The sequence below is a fragment of the Xenopus laevis genome, chromosome 1L (genome assembly GCF_017654675.1).
Source record: "Xenopus laevis strain J_2021 chromosome 1L, Xenopus_laevis_v10.1, whole genome shotgun sequence".
NCBI lineage: Eukaryota > Metazoa > Chordata > Amphibia > Anura > Pipidae > Xenopus > Xenopus laevis.
This window is the reverse complement of record NC_054371.1, coordinates 29,430,510-29,451,560: the sequence shown is the minus strand read 5'-3', so window position 1 is coordinate 29,451,560 and position 21,051 is coordinate 29,430,510. Positions and strand designations below refer to the sequence as shown.

Here is a 21,051-nt window from a genome sequence, read left to right as displayed (position 1 = left end):
GATGAGCACTAGTGATGTGAGGGCCGACCCGATACCCGTGGGTTGGGTGGGTTGGGGTCGACCTCGCACTGCTCCTCGCTGGTGCAGGTTGAGCTCTTCTCCTGCTTTCACTGGCCGCCACCTTCAAATGCCGGCATCCGACTAGTGGGTTCCAGTTTTATAGTCTCGCATCTGCTCGCCCCGTCCCTTTTGTGACGTCATTGTGACATCGTCAGTGGGGCGGGTCGGCGCGGGTCTATAAAAGGACCCCGGAAGCGCGGGCGACAGCAGGATGGGTTAGGGTCGGGTGCGGGTCAGGAAAACCCTGACCCGCACATCACTAATGAGCACCCATTGTCTTGTTACTTGGCTCACTTTAGCCCTGGTGTATGAATATGCCCACAGCTCATGAATATACAGCTCAGTTATATACAGCTCAGGATGCTTTACTGGATAAGGGCACTCAGATATCTTACGTTAGTGCTGCACTTTGTGCAATAGGAATGTCTGGAACTTATGACTTCTGCACAGTACTGTATAAATATATAGAAGTGTCCTTTTAACTGCATAACCGTGTGTTGCATAAGAAGTGCAATGTGAATACTGTTATATTTTGGGTAGCCGAGGATGAGGAGAGTATAACAGTGCTTTATTAGAAGAGACTCATGCAGCCATTATACAACAGTAACTTTCACTTTTAAGCTGTTAGGAAGTATCCACAGTATGTCTGAACATCTACAGGCCATTTGTATAAACACCACAAATACTTTAAGGAGGAAGTCGGAACCCGCTGTGACTACAAAAAGTGACTTAAGAGGTCAGAAAAACAACTTAATGAAACATATTTCTCTTGGTAATGTAAGTTGCAACATCTCCCCCAGCCTTACACCTCGTGACAAGCACCCAGCTGATAGATGATTACAATGTAATGGAATTTCACAAATCTTCTCATATCCACTGATATGGGCTAATGTAGGAAATGTCCAGCTCACGGCTGAAAAATGTCCTGATTTGCTCAATTTTATTAAGACTGTTAGGGAGGGTATTACTCAGGAATGCAGCTCTGTGTTTCCCATTTAAAGGAACTAACCCCTAAAAATGAATGTGGCTAAAAATGCCGTAGTTTATATACTGCATTTAATGCACCAGCCTAAAGTTTCAGCTTGTCAATAGCAGCAATGATCCAGGACTTCAAACTTGTCACAGGGGGTCACCATCTTGGAAAGTGTCTGTGACACTCACATGCTCAGTGGGCTCTGATTGGCTGTTGAGAAGCTAAGCTTAGGGCTCGTCACTAATTATCCAGCAGAAAATGAGGTTGGTCTGTAATATAAGCTGATGCTACAAGGCCGATTATTAAATTCTGATGCTAATTGCACTGGTTTCTGTGCGGCCATGTAGTAATTATCTGTATTAATTACTAATCAGCCTTATATTGTGACATTTCTATTCTATGTGTACTGTATATTGTGAGTGGGTCCCTAAGCTCAGTAAGTGACAGCAGCACAGAGCATGTGCAGTGAATCAGCAGGAAAGAAGATGGGGAGCTACTGGGGCATCTTTGGAGACACAGATCTTTACTGCTAAAGGGCTGTGGTTGCCTGGGGCTGGTACAGAAGCCCAAAACATAATGAACAACATTTCTAGATATTTCTTTTGTTAGGCTTTAGTTCTCCTTTAAAGGAATGAATGTAAAGGAATACATGTTGAAAAAAAAAACCTAAGCTGCACCGTGCTGCTACTCCAGAGTAGAAGCATTTTGTTAATTGCCAGTTATTACAGCAATTATTACAAAAACCAAACAGGGCAATTAACTACTAGAATTACTCATCAACCACCACTCTGTGGCCATATACAGTATGTGACATAGTAACTGACGTGATCTGAAAATCATTTATAAGGACCATTAGTCCTTAGGCCTTTGCATCACATGCTATTCAGTTGATCTAATTATTCAGCTAATGTTATTACCCTGCTTACTAATAAAGCTCATGGTTATAACAATGAAATTCTATTCTGTGCCTGTGTGATACAATGTAATGTGGTACAAGAGCATGTCAGGAGCGTAAAGGAGAACTAACGCTTCCTATCCACAGCAGTAAATGAAGGGAGAATTTCACTGCATACAGTCAGGTTTCTTATAAAAACGATACACATTTTTAATTAAAGTATATTGGAGATAGGTTTCTTTTTCATTAAAGAAAGTAAAAATGGGATTTTTTTGCCTTTACATGTCCTTTAAAGGGTGGTTCATCTTTCAGTTTACTTTTATTATAGTTATAGAAAGGCCAATTCTAACCAACTTTTCAATTGGTCTTCATTATTTATTACTAAATTATTGCCACCTTCTTCTGACTCTTTCCAGCTTTCAAATGGGGGTCACTGACCCCATCTAAAAAAACAAATGCTCTGTAAGACTGCAAATGTTTTGTTATTTTTATGTTGTATTACCCATCTTTCTATTCAGGCCCTCTCCTATTCATATTCCAGTCTTTTATTCAAATCAGTGCATGGTTGCTAAGGTAATGTGGACCCTAGCAACCAGATTGCTAAAATCGCAAACTGAAGAGCTGCAGAATAAAAAAACAATTGCAAATTGTCTCAGAATCTTTCCACTTGATTTCCAACACCCTCTAAGCTAAGCTTCTTAAAAGCAGCCTAGGGGAAACTGTGGGTAATGTATTGAACATTGGGTAAAGTTGCATCCATGGCAACCAATCTGATGTTTGCTTTTTATTGTTTTTGTTCTACCTGGAAAAAAAAGATAATCACTGATTGGTTGTGTCGGGTTATTACCCAGGTGCCCTGTGTCTGTGACCCCAAAATGAGGCCTAACAAGATCCAATATGACAAGTTTTTTTTTTTTATTTGATTTCTGGCAACACCATCAGAGCTGGAATGATATTGGGAGCTGCCGGGGGGTACAAAGATTTCACTAACCATGGCACAAGCTCACAGTTCCGACATGACAACACAATGCAAATAAAGTCAGCTCGGGATTACTGAAAAAATAAACTTTTATTTAAAGTGATACTGACACTACTACTTTTTAAAATATGAATGTATATTTAAAGTTAGCTATACGTCATTTTGATCATACCTCCCAACTGTCCCATTTTTAGAGGGACAGTCCCTCTTTTGACAGCTCAACCCGCAGTCCCTCGTTTGCACTGGAAAGTCCCGTTTTTCTCTGCACAGCCAGAAAGTTAGACAGTGTTTCTAACTTAATTGGCTTTTGGCAGAGAGCCCAGAACAGCCTCCAGGTGCACTTGGAAACTTTTGTAACAATTTCAGATAAGCAAATAAGTAATTGTAACAATATAAGATAACAGGTCTCTTGGGAGAAGTTAGACTCACCTTCATTAGCAAAACTGTAATAACTGAAAATAACCACAGAAATGTGTTCAAACTTTCATAACCTGCCAAATTTTGTAAAATGAACATGGTAATTAGGGGGTGTGGCCACAAAAATGCAACTTTTTTGCCCCTCTTTTTATTTCCAAAATGTTGGGAGGTATGCTGTTAGTAATTGTTAGTTGAAGTTCCTAAGCCTGACTATTCTGCCAACCTGACTGTCCCATCTCAACCTGACAGTTAGAGTTTCTAATGCTAATGGACTCCTGCTGCACAAATATGGCAGCCCCCTCATACAGGAACATGGGGCATCAGACAGGTAATGTAAAAGCATCAGGCAAATACTTTATGGCAAAGTTATAAGTAGCTTTCAAAGGCAATATTATGATAGATGTAAAAAAAAAAGGTTACATTTCTGGTGTCAGTATCTCTTTAAGACTTTGGAACATGATTTCACTGGAACACGATTATCCAACAAAAATAAGTTGTTGTTTAACGAGAAGTTCTATGGCAAACGGTGTATTGTTGGGTTGGTGGAGTGGGAATGTCTTTCTATGATTTGCACAGTTTGCATGCGGGGAGATCTGGAGTTTCTATGCACTGCAGCAGCTGCACCGGCCTGTAATACAGAGACATGTTAGTTCTACAATAACCACACACCCCAACAAGCAGCCACTTTAAGGGCTTACTTTGCCTTGGCTTTCATTACGTTGGAGACAGATATATTTAAAGCCAATCTGTCTTGTCTTTTAAAGGGCAAACTCCATACAAAATCTGTTGTTTTTACCAAACACAAATGTAATTCTAAGCAGCTTTGAATGAATGTACAGTATTAATATTTTTGGTTTTATCTACTGGTCTCGATGCCAAGTATGAATCTATAGAAGAAGACTGTCTGTACAATACTCACCTATAGTTGTCTATGCAGGAGAAAGGCAGTTTGTGCTGCTCAATATAATCTTTCAGTTCCACCGCTGATTCCGTATCACAGGAGTTCCTGAAAGACAAGAGAATGGCAGAATCATATCAAGTCTCAGTCGTTTATTGATGTCAGACATATCTCTTAGTTTGCAGTTTCAGTAATCTGGTTGCTAGGGTGCAAATTACCCTAGCAACCATGCATTGATTTGAATAAGAGACTGGAATATGAAAAGGAGAGGCCTGAATAGAAAGATGAGTAATAAAAAGCAGCAATAACAATTCATTTGATGCCTTACAGAGCTTTTGTTTGTAGATGAGGGACAGTGACCCCTATTTGAAAGCTGAAAAGGATCAGAAGTAGAAGGCAAATAAATAGTGATGGGCGAATTTATTCGCCAGGCGCGAATTTGCGCGATTCGCGTCCAGCGAATAAATTCGCGAAACGCCCGCGAAAATTCGCTGAAAAAATTCGCCGGCGTCAAAATTTTTTTTTCGAAAAACGGAGCCGTTTCGCGAATTTTTCGCCGTTTCCCGAATTTCGCGCGAAATTCGTGAATTTTCCGGCGAAGCGAAACGGTGCAAATTCGCCCATCACTACAAATAATTCAAAAACTATCAAAAATAAATAATGAAGACCAATTGAAAAGGTGCCTAAACTTGGCCTAAAAGTTAACTTGAAGGTGAACCACCCTTTTAAGTTTTTTTTGTGTGGAAGCCCTGGTTAGGAAAATTGAATGTGCTTATGGCCTTATATGGGGGCTTCTGGGGCTTACTGCACCGTTCCACCACGGAACTCACATCAATATTTAATTTTTAACTGAAATGTAAGTAGTGGAACAGGAGTGGCTTTGTCTGGGGGCAGAGCTGCTGTAGCTGAGTGATGGGCCCTTGAGTCAGGTTCTCAGTGGGCCCCAGGTACCCCAGTCCAACTCTGTGCTGCCAACACGTAGGACATTTGCTTCTCAAACTACCCTTTTCTGTACTTGACTCAATAATAATACTACAGTATGGGATCCGTTATTCGGAAACCCATTATCCAGACAGCTCTGAATTAGCAAAAGGCCCTCTCTCAGATTCAAATAATAAAAATTTATAAAAATTATTTCCTTTTTCTTTGTAATAATAAAACAGTATATTGTGCTTGATCCAAAATAAGATAGAATTAATCCTTATTGGAAGCAAAACCAGCCTATTGGGTTTATTTAATGTTTAGGTGATTTTCTAGTAGACTGAAGATCCAAATTATGGAAAGATCCATAATCTCGAAAACCCCAGGTTCCAAACATTCAGGATAACAGGTCCCATACCTGTAGTACATTTTAAAGATTGCGAATAACTGTTTCATCATTGAATTTATTTTTTACTGCATATAAATTAAATAATGCTACTGTCCTGCTCTTGAACAAAATCCTTAGCTATCCCATTAACTCCCATGTTTCCTAAGGGTTTATACTGGGTTTTTGCTTCCCATGCAGTGACCCTCATCTTCAGCATCCCTAGTAAATCGTTATTGGAATACCGTTATTTCGTCAGCATATCAGCGACTTTGAAAAAACGATTGACAATAAAATATCAGCAGTCAATGCGCAAGAGAAGTTCTTCATCCATTGAAAAGAATGTGATTTTACCAGGTTTGAGCTGGTGAACTAATTCAGCTGTATTTTAGTTGAAAAGGAATAAATGTCCGAAAGCATCTCAAAATCTTATATTTAGGTTTATAAATAGGCAAAACTAAATTAAATTGGCAATATTTTCAAACACTGACTCCTTCATGAAATGACGTACATTTATACAGGGTTTATTCATTTCCTAAGATTCCTAGCGCATTAAGATTTTCACCACAAGTGAAACAGCTGAACTGCTCACTGAATGTGGTACTCTGGGGATTTATATTTATATTCTAGCAATCCCTTTAAGAGGGGCTTGGATAACTTCTTGAATATCTAAGGCTATTGTGATACTAAAAAAAAAATTTAACTTGATGGACTTTGGTCTTTTTTTCAACCATAATTGACTGTGTAACTATGTGATTCCAGGTTCTCATTTAATAAGGATTTTGAAATACTCACTTGTCTGGCCCCTCCAGGTCATCCATGATCCATAATCGGACTTCTGATACTGCATTTACATTCATGCTTGGTACTTCAACTGTTCGAAGGATGCTGCAATGACAAATACTATTGCTAAATAGAGGCCTATCAACAAGTCTCTGTACACAGCCAAGCCCAAAGTTGCTTCCGTCACAGTTGCTCTTGCATTTTTGAAGCAGATCGGGTGCAAGTTGCATCTAGCATTTCCAGAGTATACAGTAAGTTGAGTCACTTCCGGAGCCCACATTCATAACAGAGTTTGCATCAAATTTGTTAAAGGGCATGTAAAGTCTAAAATAGAATAAGGCTAGAAATGCTGTATTTTGTATACTAAATATAAACATGAATTTACTGCACCACAAGCCTAATCAAACAAATAATTTATGCTTTCAAAGTTGGCTACATGGGGTCACCATCTTGTAACTTTTTTAAACATCTTTGCAAGACTAAGACTGTGCACATGCTCAGTGTGGTCTGGGCTGCTTAGGGATCATAAACAAAGCTGCTTGAGTTCTGCATGGCTGGGAAGTAAGGCGGGGGCTCCCCCTGCTGTTCATAAGTATGATTGTTTCCCTGCTCAGCAGTTGGGGACCGTCTGACAATTCCTATCCACAGCAGTAAATGAAGGGAGAATCTCACTGCATACAGTCAGGTTTCTTATAAAAACGGTATACATTTTTTAATTAGAGTATATTGGAGATAGGTTTCTTTTTCATTAAAAAAACCTAAAAATGGGATTTTATTTTTTTGCCTTTACATGCCCTTTAAGTGCAAGTCTTGGGCACCAGTTGATGCAACCCATGGTGGGAAGCCTGAAGTTACAGCCAGGTCCAGTCCAAGAGTGACAGTAGCTCCAGGGTTCCCTAGGGTACACCATTCATCAGAAAAGTCAGGTTTAGATGCAAGTGTCTTAATTAATTGCATCCACAATTCTCCATAGCGTCCATTTCAAAGGACCTTCAGTAGCAGGCACCTTCATAAATGACCCTCTATAGAGGCTCAGAGCCAAAACAATTTCGGTTCATATAAGATAAATGAAGAGTTATATTTGCACCTTTCCTTCCTGGCAACTCCTCCATCTGCCGATCCATTGAGCATTACATTGACTACGCCACACGATGCTTTGGCAAACTGATTGAAAAGAAAAGATAATATCGATTAAAATGTTGTTTAGTCCAGCTGCATATTTGTGACTGAGCAAAACTGAAGAACATGGGGGAGTTTGAATCCACTGGCCCATCACTCCTTTCCAACTAGAGCTGGGTCATTAGCAGCCAAAATGAGAGGGCATAATATTATATATATATATATATATATATATATATATATATATATATATATATATATATATATATATATATATATATATATATATATATATACACACACACATATATATCTTCACTAGGGCAGCACCCTGCTGACGTCATGTTCCCTGGGTGCACGGTATATATATATATATATATATATATATATATATATATATATATATATATATATATATATATATATATATATATATATATATATATATATATATATATATATAGTCACAGGACTTGCTTAAAAAATTAAAAAATCTTTTTTATTATGCAAAATCAACATTTCAGCCACATATTCAGATTACTAATCTTGATAAAGGTCTGAATATGTGACCAAAACATTTATTTTGCACAAGAAAAAGGATTTTTTCATTTTTTAAGCAAGTTCTGAACTGACATATATGATCAGAAGTCCTTTATGAGATATACATTAATTATACCATAATGATGTGATACAAAGATGACAATGGGTTTGCTGGGGGGACATAAAAATTCAAAGAAGGGCACAGAGTGCTATTTTAACGTATCAGACATATGTTGCATTATTATCAATCTGCAATCAAAAAAAATATCTCACCACTAGGTGTCACCATTGCTGTGTGCACAGTTAAACAAGCTGTACAGCACTGCTGTAATTAAACTTATTTAGCTGAAGGCATCACTTATGTTAGGAACATAACATTGATGGTTCATCAAGGCCCCTAGGGGCCACACAATTTTTGTGGTCCACTATCCTTGAAAAAGGTCCCAAGGGAGACTGGAACTTCAGACTTACAGTGATATGGTGTGAAATAAATGTAACCTAAATGTAATTTGAGGAATACTGGTACATACACAAACTCACACATCAGCTTCTTTCAATATGATGTCCTTGTCACTGGATCATACCTTACCAGTGTCGGACTGGCCCACAGGGATACCAGGAAAAGTCCCGGTGGGCCCAGGTGTCAGTGGCCCTCATGGTGCTAAACATTTGGCCTATTTCATGGACATTCCCTATTTTTATGAAAACAAAGAGGCTAAAATTAGAGTACAGTATGTAAAGAAAATAGACAAGGAGAATAAAGAGGTTGAGCAGAAGAAAAATAGTATGAAGATTGGGCCCCTGGTCTAAGATTAATTGGTGGGCCCCTGGTCTAAGGTTTTTGGGTGGGCCCCTGACATCCCAGTCCGACATCCCAGTCCGACACTGTACCTTACCATACAGTATCTATGTCACAGCACTTACTGTAGCAGATGCCATCTTCCAAAAAGCAGATATAGCGTTATTGTCACATTCATTCCAAGCTGGGCAGGAGTCATAGTTCATTTCTGTAATACAGCGATTGGAATTGTTATTACAATATTCTGAGCTAATAACTACAAACTCTATCAAAATGGGGATTTCACATGTAGGACTGAGCCGCTGCCCACAACCACAGGCCTGTGGTGCCAAGTGTAGGCTATAAAGTCAACTCAGCAGCAGGCTTGCCTCCAGAACACATGAGATTAAATGGAAGAAATTGTGTTGGCCAGTCCTGCCCAATAGTGATGTGCGGGTCAGCCCAATACCCACAAGCCGGGCAGGTTTAGGCCGACCACACTGCTCCTCTAGTGGGTTGTGGGCTGATTTGACCTTAGACTTCTGGCTTCCTGTTTTATAGCAGTACCCCTGCCCCTTTTTTTGATGTCATCAGTGGGGCAGGTCTATAAATTTAGAGGGGACGGCGGTGTGGGTCTAGGTCAGATGAGCGTCAAAGTTTTCTCAACCTGCACATCACTCCAGCCCAACGTGTGTCCATCAGAAGGTTCATTTGTGTGGGTTGGAAGAACAGATTTATCCGAGCGTACCGCATCAACGAACAGATGCGGCCGCGATCCGACGGGATTTTTAGTCCCATCCGACTTTCGGCCAGATCTAGATCGGGGAAGCCCGTGGGGGGGCCCCATACATGGGCCAATAAGCTACCGAACACATTTATCCAAGCGTACCTGAGCTGTAGGACATCCCGCACCACATCAAGCTGTCAAACATGGAGCCCAGAAATGTGTCCTCAAGCGTCAAAAAGTCTTGTGATGCCTTTGTGTAGCGGTGCACCAGGGAATTCGTTTTACTCCACAGGAGCGTCTGAGGATAAACATTCAGAATTGTCTAAGCAGTCAGAGCTCCGTTTTTGCCCCAGATTCAGTGAAATGAAACCCCATGCTGTGCCCCGCTAGGAAGCATATTAGTAACATTTTGCACAATTTTGGATATTGCATTACAAGAAAGAGAGAAATAAAGAATGAAGCAACTTGTGGTTATGTAGTTTTTATACAAATTTGGATACAGCAGTGATGATCCCACACCTGTTCTTGTATGGCACTATAAGTCTTGGAGGGATATTGATAAAGGTCTGACTTCACTTATATATAATAATGTGGCCTGACATCTGCAGTGTAAAACCTAAAGGAACATGTATTCCATTACTGAAGAGATCAGGCTTTAGGGCTGTCACTGGGTCTGTACTGACTTGATTATGTCTCTTTGTCTCTTCCCCATAGACAAAAAAGCTTTAATATATATCCCCCATGGTTTCAAAGGTGCCATAACAACCACCAAGCTCCATGATATATTGATATATAGTCTAATTTTCGCCAATTCTGAAATTGTGCAATCAGATTGTACAAGGCAGCCCGCAGATACACTACATATTCACTGGGTTAGAAATGCACCTATAGTGCCCACCCCTTGTGATGTTGGTGCCTTGCAGATATAAACTGCCGACAGATTAAATTGGCAGTTTATTGCCCAGTGTATGTGTACCTCCAGCCAGGCTTAAATATCCCGTCGGATTGAGGACTGCTTTGGTTCGTTGATGCAGTCCTCAATCCGATCGCCCGTTTTCTCTTTGTTGTGATCTGATCTTTGGGCCCAAGGGCCAATGATTGTATCAGCCCGATATCACCCACCTCAAGGGGTGTACTGGGGAGAGATCCACTTGTTTGGCAACCTCGCCAAATGAGTGGATCTCCATATGTATGGCCAGCTTTAGAAGTGGAACAAACCATCAATAAAGAGTGAATGGCAGATATTTACTTTGCACATAAAACTGTGTGGGGGGAGGTTCTAACCATTTGGTTCCACACCTAATCCTGTTTTGCACTGGCTACCATTATTCCATACTTAAATGGGGGGCTGCAGCCATAATTCTGTATTACGTGCCACTGAGAGGCTGCCCTTAGGTAACGGGTACTGCATGTTTTTGGTGTTTTTTTTCCTCCCCTGATCTACAGTTGTCCTCATTTTTCTTGTAAGGCCATTTTTTTTATGCAAGTAACTGCACAAATAAGTCCATAAGGATTGCAAACCATATTGAAAGCTGGCATCCCATAATACCCAGGGTTGTCTAAAATAGGGTGGCAAATGAACTGCAAAACATTGGGATAACCTCTAAGAGGGAGAATTGATCAAATAATGAGTAAATGGCATTTGTGCTGTGTTTAACAGCAGGCATCGGATTGGTTGCTTTGGGTTACTAGATGGTGACGTATAATATCCTTATCATTTACAGTAGGGGGTATATTATCCCTTATAATACGTGCTACTCAAAGTTCCCTGTATAACAGCCTTATGCCTTTATATGGCCACAGAACTCCTCAGTGATTTTTAATATCCTTATTATTTACAGTAGGGGGTACATTATCCCTTATATCATTATAATACACCTCAATTTTACATGTTATATATTGGGCAATTCTAAGCTACTTTTCAAATTTCTCTTGTTATTGTTTTTGAATTATTTTTTCTTCCTCTTCTACATCTTTCCAGCTTTCCAATGGGGGTCACTGACCCCATCTAAAAACAAATGCCCTGTGAGGCTACAAATTTACTGTTATTGCTACTTTTTAATGACTCATTTATCTATCCAGGCCTCTCCTATTCATATTCCATTTTCTACTTCAAATCAGTGCATGGTTGCTAGGGCAATTTGGACCCTAGCAACCAGATTTATGAAATTCCAAACTGAAGAGCTGCTGAATAAAAAGTGAAATAACTCAAAAACAATAAATAATAGAAAATGAAAACCAATTGCAAATTGTTTCAGAACATCCCTCTCCACACCATACTAAAAGTTAACCCAAAGGTGAACAACCCTTTTAGGGGGGCTCAGTTGTAAATTTCTGTACCGGGGCCCTTAGGGGTCTAGTTACGCCACTGACTAGACCTGGAGCACCTTTTAGATCTGTAATTATATTACTCCCTAACTAAAAATACCAGTCTAATTGTGAACCAACCAGTGTCACTCAGTTCAGGTTATTAGGGACTTCACAATGGGGCATGTGTGGCCCTCCAAAAAATCTTTAGGGCTTCAAAACCGATGGACTCCAGAAGGTTCTTTGTCTAACACGATCATTTAAATGCAATTTAGCCCCTGAACATTGAATATACTGTATCTGTGTTTGCCCATGATGTGGAAAGAGCTGGACTACAGAATGTCTAGGACCAGGCATTTACCTTGTTACATTGAATTGTTTGTGAAGCCAAATCTGCTAAGGGTTTGTAATCCTCCTGTGTGATGTTGCAGGGGTTCTTCTTGTACACAGCTCCTGTCAGTGCTTGCCAGATAGCGTCACAATTCTTTTTCCTAGGGAAGAGCATAATAAATATAATAATTAGAATTAGGGCATATTGATGGGAGCTACAATTCACTGGGTTCACCACTACGCCGGATAAGATCCCACTGGGTGGCTACTTCTGTTTGGTGCTGTATATTAGAACCCCAGACTTTATAGTAGAAAATAAACCCTATTCCTTCTGCAGCAATAAAACGTATGTAGGCTTAGGGATGCACCAAATCCACTATTTGGGATTCGGCTGCATTCCCAAATCCTTCATGAAAGATTCGGCCAAATTCTGAACCAAATCCGGATACCTGTACTGTAACCGCTGTGATTTTGTAAGAGGCAGGGGAGCACCTTTTGCTTTTCTCATCCCATCTTTCTGCCCATTTCTTGCTTATCTGTAAGTCTGAGAAACAACAAAAGGGGGAATGGGGAGGTTGTTTATGCTGAACTCACTCAAGCTAACTTTGTTGGATACAGGGACAGGCAGGGGAGATAGGATAAAAACAAATCAACAAGCATGTGCTTTATAATAGGGAAATATAATTATTCTAGAATAGGCAGAATACATATTCAGTGTAAGTTTTACTTGACTGTCCATACTGCAAAATGATATATATATATATATATATATATATATATATATATATATATATATATATATATATATATATATATATATATATATATATATATATATATATGGATTACTTACATATTGCACATATTTTTAAAGTGAGATTGTAAATGTGTGTTTGTGTGTAATTAAGTACAATATACTGTACAGCTGCAGCTACACTGCTCCTTAGAGAGAAATCTGAGTAATCCAGAAATGCCATTTGTTCTGCAGCAACTTCTATTGCCAGAAAACATCACTTTTTCAATGGGCTCCAAGTGCTCCAACAAAACAGCTGGAGGGGGGCTGGTATAAAACTATCTCATTCAAGGAGTGGTTCACCATTAAATCAACTTTTAATACGTCATAGAATAGACTTTTCCTAGCAAATTTTCAATTGGTCTTAATTTTTTTAATAGTTTTTAAATGATTAGCCTTCTTCTTCTGACTGTTTCCAGCTTTAAAACAGAGGGGGGGGGTCACTGACCCCATCTAAAAACAAATGCTCTGTAAGGCTACAAATGTGTAGTTATTGCTACTTTTTATTATTCCTCCTTTTATTCAGGCTTCTCATATTCCAGTCTCTTATTCAAATCAATGCTTGGTTGCTAGGGGAATTTGGACCCTAGTAACCCGATTGCTGAAATTGCAAACTGTAGAGCTGCTGAATAAAAAGTTAAATAACTCAAAAAACACAAATAATAAAAACATTAAAACCATTGCAAATTGTATTAGAATATCACTCTCTATCCCATACTTATTATTATTATTATTATTATACTGTATGTATTTTTAGAGTGCCAACATATTGAGCAGCGCTGTAAAATATATGCATTTATACAAAGAAATCACATGAATTACATAGATAGAACATACAAAGTTACATACACAACGACCAGTACCGGTACAAAAGGTGAGAAAGGCCCTGTGCAGAAGAGCTTACAATCTAAAGGGGAAGGAAATAAGACACGAGGGTGGGAGTGGGCAAGATCAGAAATAAGCAGGTGAGAGATGTAGCAAATAGTATTGCATTTGGTAGCTAAACAAAGTTAATTTAAGTAGCAGAATGGCTGTGTATACTGACAATCATACACTAATACAACATATCACACTGAATTAAATTCAAATGTATTTTCTGTCCTGAGATAAAAGTAAACTATGCATATCTGTAGTCTCACGAAGTGCAGACAGGGAAAGGAAGCCACAGATATTGTCGTTTCCCAAGCAAAAGCTTTGATAGTAAACCCAAAAAGTAGAGAGCACTTACCCTATGCCTGGATTCATTGTTACATAGTTATAGCATCTCCCAAGAACAATGTCCTGCAGATTTTGAGTCGTCCCTTGCCCTTTCCATATATGAGTGTCCTCCTTCCTCTTAATGGCAGTGTATGCAGCAATAAGGCTTATAATTAGAATAATAACGCAAATAGTAACAATGATCCCTATCACCCCGACTCTCAGGGAGCAGCGAGAATTGCTCCGTGTTGCCATAATGACCGGTGGGAAATGGACTGATGCTGAATGCAGAGTTCAGCAACTAAGAAACTTCTTCTTTCAGTATCTGAAGAATGTTCTCCACCCCCTCCTGTTCCAAACAGTGTGGAGAAACTTGTGCTGAGAGGCTGCATATGATCTTGGCCCCCTCCCCAGACCTGTCTTTTATGGAGGCTTTGCAAAGGGACATTCACTTGGAATATCAGCAATAATTTGCCTTCAAAGCATGGCTCCTATAGGAGAATTACTTGTCCAGATGCAGAATATTCCACTGCCTGTGAAGTTGGAAGTACCAGGGTGTTTATTTGATAGGCTAAGAATGCAGGAATAGTTTATGAGGGAGTTACAAGTTGTTATCTGATGCACGGGATAATCATTCTCTGTTGTTTTAGCTGCTTGTGATGCAATAAAGGGAAATTTGTTGTACAGTGTTAGCAGTCAGGGCAAAAAGAAAACAAACGGGTGGCATAAAGGTGATACCTTCACTGGCTAATTGGCAAGTTTTTTAGAACATTTCAGTCCGTCTTTCAAGCTGAATATAATGAAGTTGTGGTGTTCTCTGAGATATAGGATGCCTTATCCGGAATCCCATTATCCAGGAAGCTCCAAATTACAGGCTATCTCCCACAAACTCAATTTTATCCAAATAATCCAAATTCATTTCCTTTTTCTCTGTAATAATAAAACAGTAGCTTGTACTTGATCCCAACTAAGATATAATTAATCCTTATTGGAAGCAAAACCAGCCTATTGGGTTTATTTAATGTTTACATGATTTTCTAGTAAAATTACAGAAAGATCCATTATGCAGAAAACCCTAGGTCCTGAGCATTCTGGATAACAGGTCCCATACCTGTACAACATTCAGCTCATAGATCAAATGACCAACAAAATGTTATGTCCATTTCTATGTGAGGTGTTAACAAAGTCATATACACGGGGACACACAAAGGGACATTCATTTATATATACTCATTTATATTCAGCCACTTTGATCCACATTATCTTGTACCTTATCTGCATGTGCCCATGTATATAACTTTATTGTTAGACATTTGATCTATGAGCTGAATGTTGTATATATATCAGAGAACACCACAACTTCAGTATATTCAGCTTGAAAGAGGAAATAAAATGTTCTAAAAGCTTGCCAATTAGCCAATAAAAGTATCACATTTATACCACCTTTTTGTTATTTGTTTAGTGTGATGCAATGCAGGAAACATTCCAATACAAAGCACCACGGATGGGTATCAGCATAAATCAACTCACAACACAAGCATGCCCAACTATCTTCATAAAAAGTTCTTCTTTATTATCTAAATAAAAAAAGTCTATATTTTATGTATTTAAAATGAAAGGCGCTACTGCCCATGATGGAAAAATATTTTAAGAACCAGAACTTGGTGCAGGATGTCTTTGTCCTCAGGGTTAGAAGTGCCCTTTTTGGATCATTGCACGGTTTGCACCCCCTGCTTTGTACACGCAGAAGAACTTCCATACTGTGACCTGGAAGAAGCCACTATTGATCTCACTGCTAATACATCGAAGTATTACAATATAGCATAGTACATATACTATGGATTATGGTTATGGTTTATTTGGAGCAACACCTAAATGCTTGAAGGGATCCTGTCATCGGGAAAAAAGTTTTTCTCAAAACGCATCAGTTAATTGTGCTACTCCAGCAGAATTCTGCACTGAAATCCATTTCTCAAAAGAGCAAACAGATTTTTTTATATTCAATTTTGAAATCTGACATGGGGCTAGACATATTGGCAATTTCCCAGCTGCCCCCAGTCATGTGACTTGTGCCTGCACTTTAGGAGAGAAATGCTTTCTGGCAGGCTGCTGTTTTTCCTTCTCAATGTAACTGAATGTGTCTCAGTGGGACATGGGTTTTTACTATTGAGTGTTGTTCTTAGATCTACCAGGCAGCTGTTATCTTGTGTTAGGGAGCTGCTATCTGGTTACCTTCCCATTGTTCTTTTGTTTGGCTGCTGGGGGGAAAAAGGGAGGGGGGTGATATCACTCTAACTTGCAGTACAGCAGTAAAGAGTGATTGAAGTTTATCAGAGCACAAGTCACATGACTTGGGGCAGCTAGGAAATTGCCAATATGTCTAGCCCCATGTCAGATTTCAAAATTGAATATAAAAAAATCTGTTTGCTCTTTTGAGAAAAGGATTTCAGTGCAGAATTCTGCTGGAGCAGCACTATTAACTGATTCATTTTGAAAAAAATATTTTTTCCCCATGACAGTATCCCTTTAAGAATAACACCTAAAGGGCTGCCAACTGCTCATCATTGAATCATTGTTTAAGTCCCTTAACATCCATCGCTATCTATCATTTATCATCTATCTATGTATCTATGTATCTATGTATCTATCTATGTATCTATCTATCTATCGATCTATCAATCTATCTATCTATCTATCTATCTATCTATCTATCTATCTATCATCTGTCTGTCTGTCTGTCTGTCTGTCTCTCTCTCTCTCTCTCTCTCTCTCTCTCTCTCATCTATCTATCTATCTATCTATCTATCTATCTATCTATCTATCTATCTATCTATCTATCTATCTATCCATCTAACAATCTATAGATTCAAATTGTCTCAGAATATGACTCTCTACATCATACTAAAGTTTACTCAAATTTGAACAACCATTTTCAGGGTGAAGACATACAGAAGCTACAGTGTCGGACTGGGACACCAGGGGCCCACCCAAAAATTTTAGACTAGGGGCCCACCAGAGGACCTTAGATCAGGGGCCCATTCTCAGTACTAATTCTGCTAGTCTCTTTTCTTTACCTACTGTAATCTCTTATTCAATTTATTTAGTCTCTTTGTTCTCATAGAAATAGGTAATGGCCATGAAATATGCCAAATGTTTTGAAGCAGGAGGGCCCACTGACACCTTGGCCCACCGGGAGTTTTCCTGGTATCCCTGTGGGCCAGTCCGACACTGGCTACTAGTAGCAGCTACTTGTCATGGCTACAGAATAGACAATAGTGATATCTGACTTTGCTGAGACTCTACATGTGTTTTAGCAGAGACAATTCTCAGTATTGTCTATGGCAGGGAATTGTTTTGGCATTTTGCAGCCACAAAAATGAACTGCTACTATTAGCTCTGTGTGTCTTCACCCTTAGAATGTTTAAAATGGTTATTTCATGTGTTGCTGATATTTATATAATGCAACATTATACTAATCATGAGTCAATAAGGAAATTATATTTGAAGGAATATGAGACAAGAAGTCGCCGGAGGATGAAAACTGATATCTGGCCATTATTGCATTGTTAGAAGATGAGATGGACACATAAGAGGTAATGAAATAAACGTTACTATATATTTACTATGTGTTTATCAAAATTTGAATTTATCCCATTATTTTCTGAAATTTACTCTGACCAAATTCGCACTGGTTATTTCCTGTTATTTATCAATACATTTTCCCGAAAAATTCCACTTTGGAAAAAAACTAAAAAAAATAGTGAAAATTTGAATCATACAAATTTTTTAGAATATCAACCCGGAAACTCTATTTTTGCCCAGAAACCACAAAATCTTCGGATTTTTGCATGGAACCCAGCGCCGATCAGGATATCTTCAGGACTTCTCCCATTGACTTACATACAACCTCTGCAGTTCTGAGATGCCAGATTTCCGGATTCAGAGTTCTTTTTTTTCACTAAAAATTTGGATTTTATAGTCAGAAAAACTCAAATTTTTGGCATTTGGACTTTAATAAATATCCCCCTAGGACTAGAAACCCATAGCAACCAATCAGCAGGTAGCTTTTCCAGGGCAAACTATTTAAATAACCAGGTTAGGAAACTAAGGAGAAATAATATATGCTTTAATGCTTTTCTCAGCTTCCATCTATCTTCCTCCTTCCAGTTAGCCTTTCTCACAATCCCAAAAAACATCAGTCAAACTGAATTCTCTGATGATCAGGTCAAAAGTGCACCACATAAACCCAACTAACCATGGCTGTACATCAATCTGCTCAAGTCACTTGGATCAGCTTCATGAAGAAGGAGCTATGTCAGTATGTTAATTTGCCGAATGGGCTGTCCGCTCAGCCTAAGGCATTTGGCACTTTTGTATCTCTGATAAGCACCATCCATACATCAAATTCTACATCATGTCCAAGTCAAAAAATTTTACATTTTGATCCACTGAAAATCTGTTAAACTTGCAACAATCTTGCCCACAGGTACTTCAGACCTGGCAAAATATTATTAAATATTATTCATATTATTAATATTTTTGATTCAGGATAGCAAGCAGAAAGACACCACTCAAACTCACTGTTTCTTTGAGAAGATCCTGCAGGCAAGGTCCGGAAGTGTATTACTAGGTGCGGATGTGACCCTTGTTGCCCCACACTGCATAGAATAGAGGAAATCAGAGGTCTACACACAGTATTATTTAACAATTCGTGTCTTTATTCGTTGGCATTAAAAACACACATAGGGCTATTATGAAGGGCAGAAGAGCCCGAAATGCGTCAGGCCCATAATGCCTCCAATTTCCTCTATTCTAAAAATATGTTTGGCCTGTGGCAAAAACGCAGTTGTAGTCAGAGCGGAGGATGGGAAAATCTGATGTGCCTCAGTGTATATGTGATATCAGTGCTGCACAACAGATAAATTCAGTCCCACAGAGAGTGAAACATCTGCCCAGAGAAAAACGCCTTTTACTCACTTCTTCCTTTATTTTCTGTAATAAATGACTTTGTCCTTTGCACAGATCAATCCCCTTTCTTTATAACGGCACTATAGATGCGTAGGAGCTGGACCAGCCGGATGTTTATTTTGGATGAGGCACACACCATAGATTCCAATAGAAAAAGGCACTATTTATTTATTTATCTACACAGTTGTTGCGCTTTTGCAGGAGAAAATGGCTTTGTCGAAGGATAGCAATATGGCAGCCCCATGTCATTTTCTTAAAGGAGACCTAAACCCTAGATATTAATATGGCTAAAAATGCCATATTTTATATACTGAATTTATTGCACCAGCCTAAAGTTTCAGCTTGTCAATAGCAGCAATGATCCAGGACTTCAAACTTGTCACAGGGGGTCACCATCTTGGAAAGTGTCTGCGACACTCACATGCTCAGTGGGCTCTGAGCAGCTGGTGACAAACTAAGTTTAGGGGTCATTGCAAATTATCAAAATGAGGTTGGAGTAGGACTTTGAGGGGGAGATCATGAAGGTTGTGTACAATGCAAAGCAATGGAGTCTTCCAGCACAAGGCAGAAGCTGCAAGCAGAGGTCACTATTACCTCCACAAAAAGTAGGGAAAACAATGGAAGAGCCATGGGACTATACAACAAAATAGAAGTAAAAAAACAGAAGTAGCGACTCTTTAAAAGGCTGCTAAGCTCTGGTCCATGATCTGCAGTGCTGTCATGTTTTAAGGACAAAAGTTAGTGGGGCTAAAAGTCAGTGGGGCTATTTGCTAACATTGATGATAAATTGCACCAGTGCAGTTGCCACTGACAACCAACAAACTATTAGCTTTGTTTGGAGAACCACTAGTTGGAGACTGAAAGCAAAGGTCTGATTTCTATCTTAGAAAGTGTTAATGTGTGCTTCCAGTCCTATGTTAGCAAATCGGTTTTCTAAGTATTGCCCTGTTGCTTTTTGGGGAAGTGAGAACTTTGATAGAACCCTTTTACATTTCTTCCTAATTTAAGGGAAACTTTACATTACTAAACCTGAGAAGCTTGATCATGTGGCAGATGCAGAAATGAATGTTACAAAGCTCCTTGTTTTGAAGGGACAACTCTAATGCGGATGGCACAACACATCTTTGGAACTTACTATGTGTTTTTATTGTAGCCCTTTTCTTCACTGACTCTGCTGTTCCAGGTGATGCTACAGGAGTCCTGTTGTTCCACTGTATTAAAGATCAGGTGCAACAGGAGGATAACTTACCTCCAGCCTGAATGGGGACAGAGTATGTTGTAACACCCCCTCCATGAGCTCTTATCTGAATTCATATTAGTCACTTTTCTGAATTAATAGTCACTGTCCAACTGCTTACTTATAGTGAACCCTCCTATTGCACAACCCTGAGACTGAGTAACCGGTATATTTCTAGCAAGAATGCAACTTTGGAAAGCACAAGATTTACATAAAATTTGACTTGCAGTGAACTTCTATCTAAGTGGCAAGTGGCTTTGCTCTTCAAAGACCCAAGTTAGACTCCCATTTGTTCAGCACCCCAGAAAGGGTGCCACCGGGGTTTCCAATCACCTGCAGCAAATATCTGCCTCTGCAAGCCTGTTTATATTCCCCCTTTATTCCCTGCATCCATTCCTGAAATATTTATGAGCCACAGATTCTAACCTTCTCTCCACAGAGACTCCCAGCAGTTTAGGGAGTCTCCATAAGAGAAATGAATTGGCAGCACAAAAGCTTAAAGGGATACTGTCATGGGTAAAAAATGTTTTTTTCAAAACGCATCAGTTAATAGTGCTGCTCCAGCAGAATTCTGCACTGAAATCCATTTTTCAAAAGAACAAACCGATTTTTTTATTTAATTTTGAAATCTGACATGGGGCTAGACATATTGTCAGTTTCCCAGCTGCCCCCAGTTATGTGACTTGTGCTCTGTTAAACTTTAGTCACTCTTTACTGCTGTACTGCAAGTTGGAGTGATATCAC

The 21,051-nt window shown here is 39.2% G+C and overlaps 1 protein-coding gene across 1 annotated transcript; it reads right to left on the bottom strand.

Annotated features, from left to right (window-relative positions):
* Positions 1 to 2,824: 2,824 nt before the first annotated feature.
* On the bottom strand, positions 2,825 to 14,609 carry cd38.L (CD38 molecule L homeolog). The gene is given in 8 exon segments (NM_001097679.1): positions 2,825 to 3,952; positions 4,244 to 4,330; positions 6,324 to 6,416; positions 7,399 to 7,475; positions 8,895 to 8,977; positions 9,638 to 9,773; positions 12,144 to 12,273; positions 14,134 to 14,609. Coding segments are annotated over 8 exon segments (897 nt in total). The 5' UTR covers positions 14,358 to 14,609; the 3' UTR covers positions 2,825 to 3,885.
* Between the last annotated feature and the right edge of the window lie 6,442 nt (positions 14,610 to 21,051).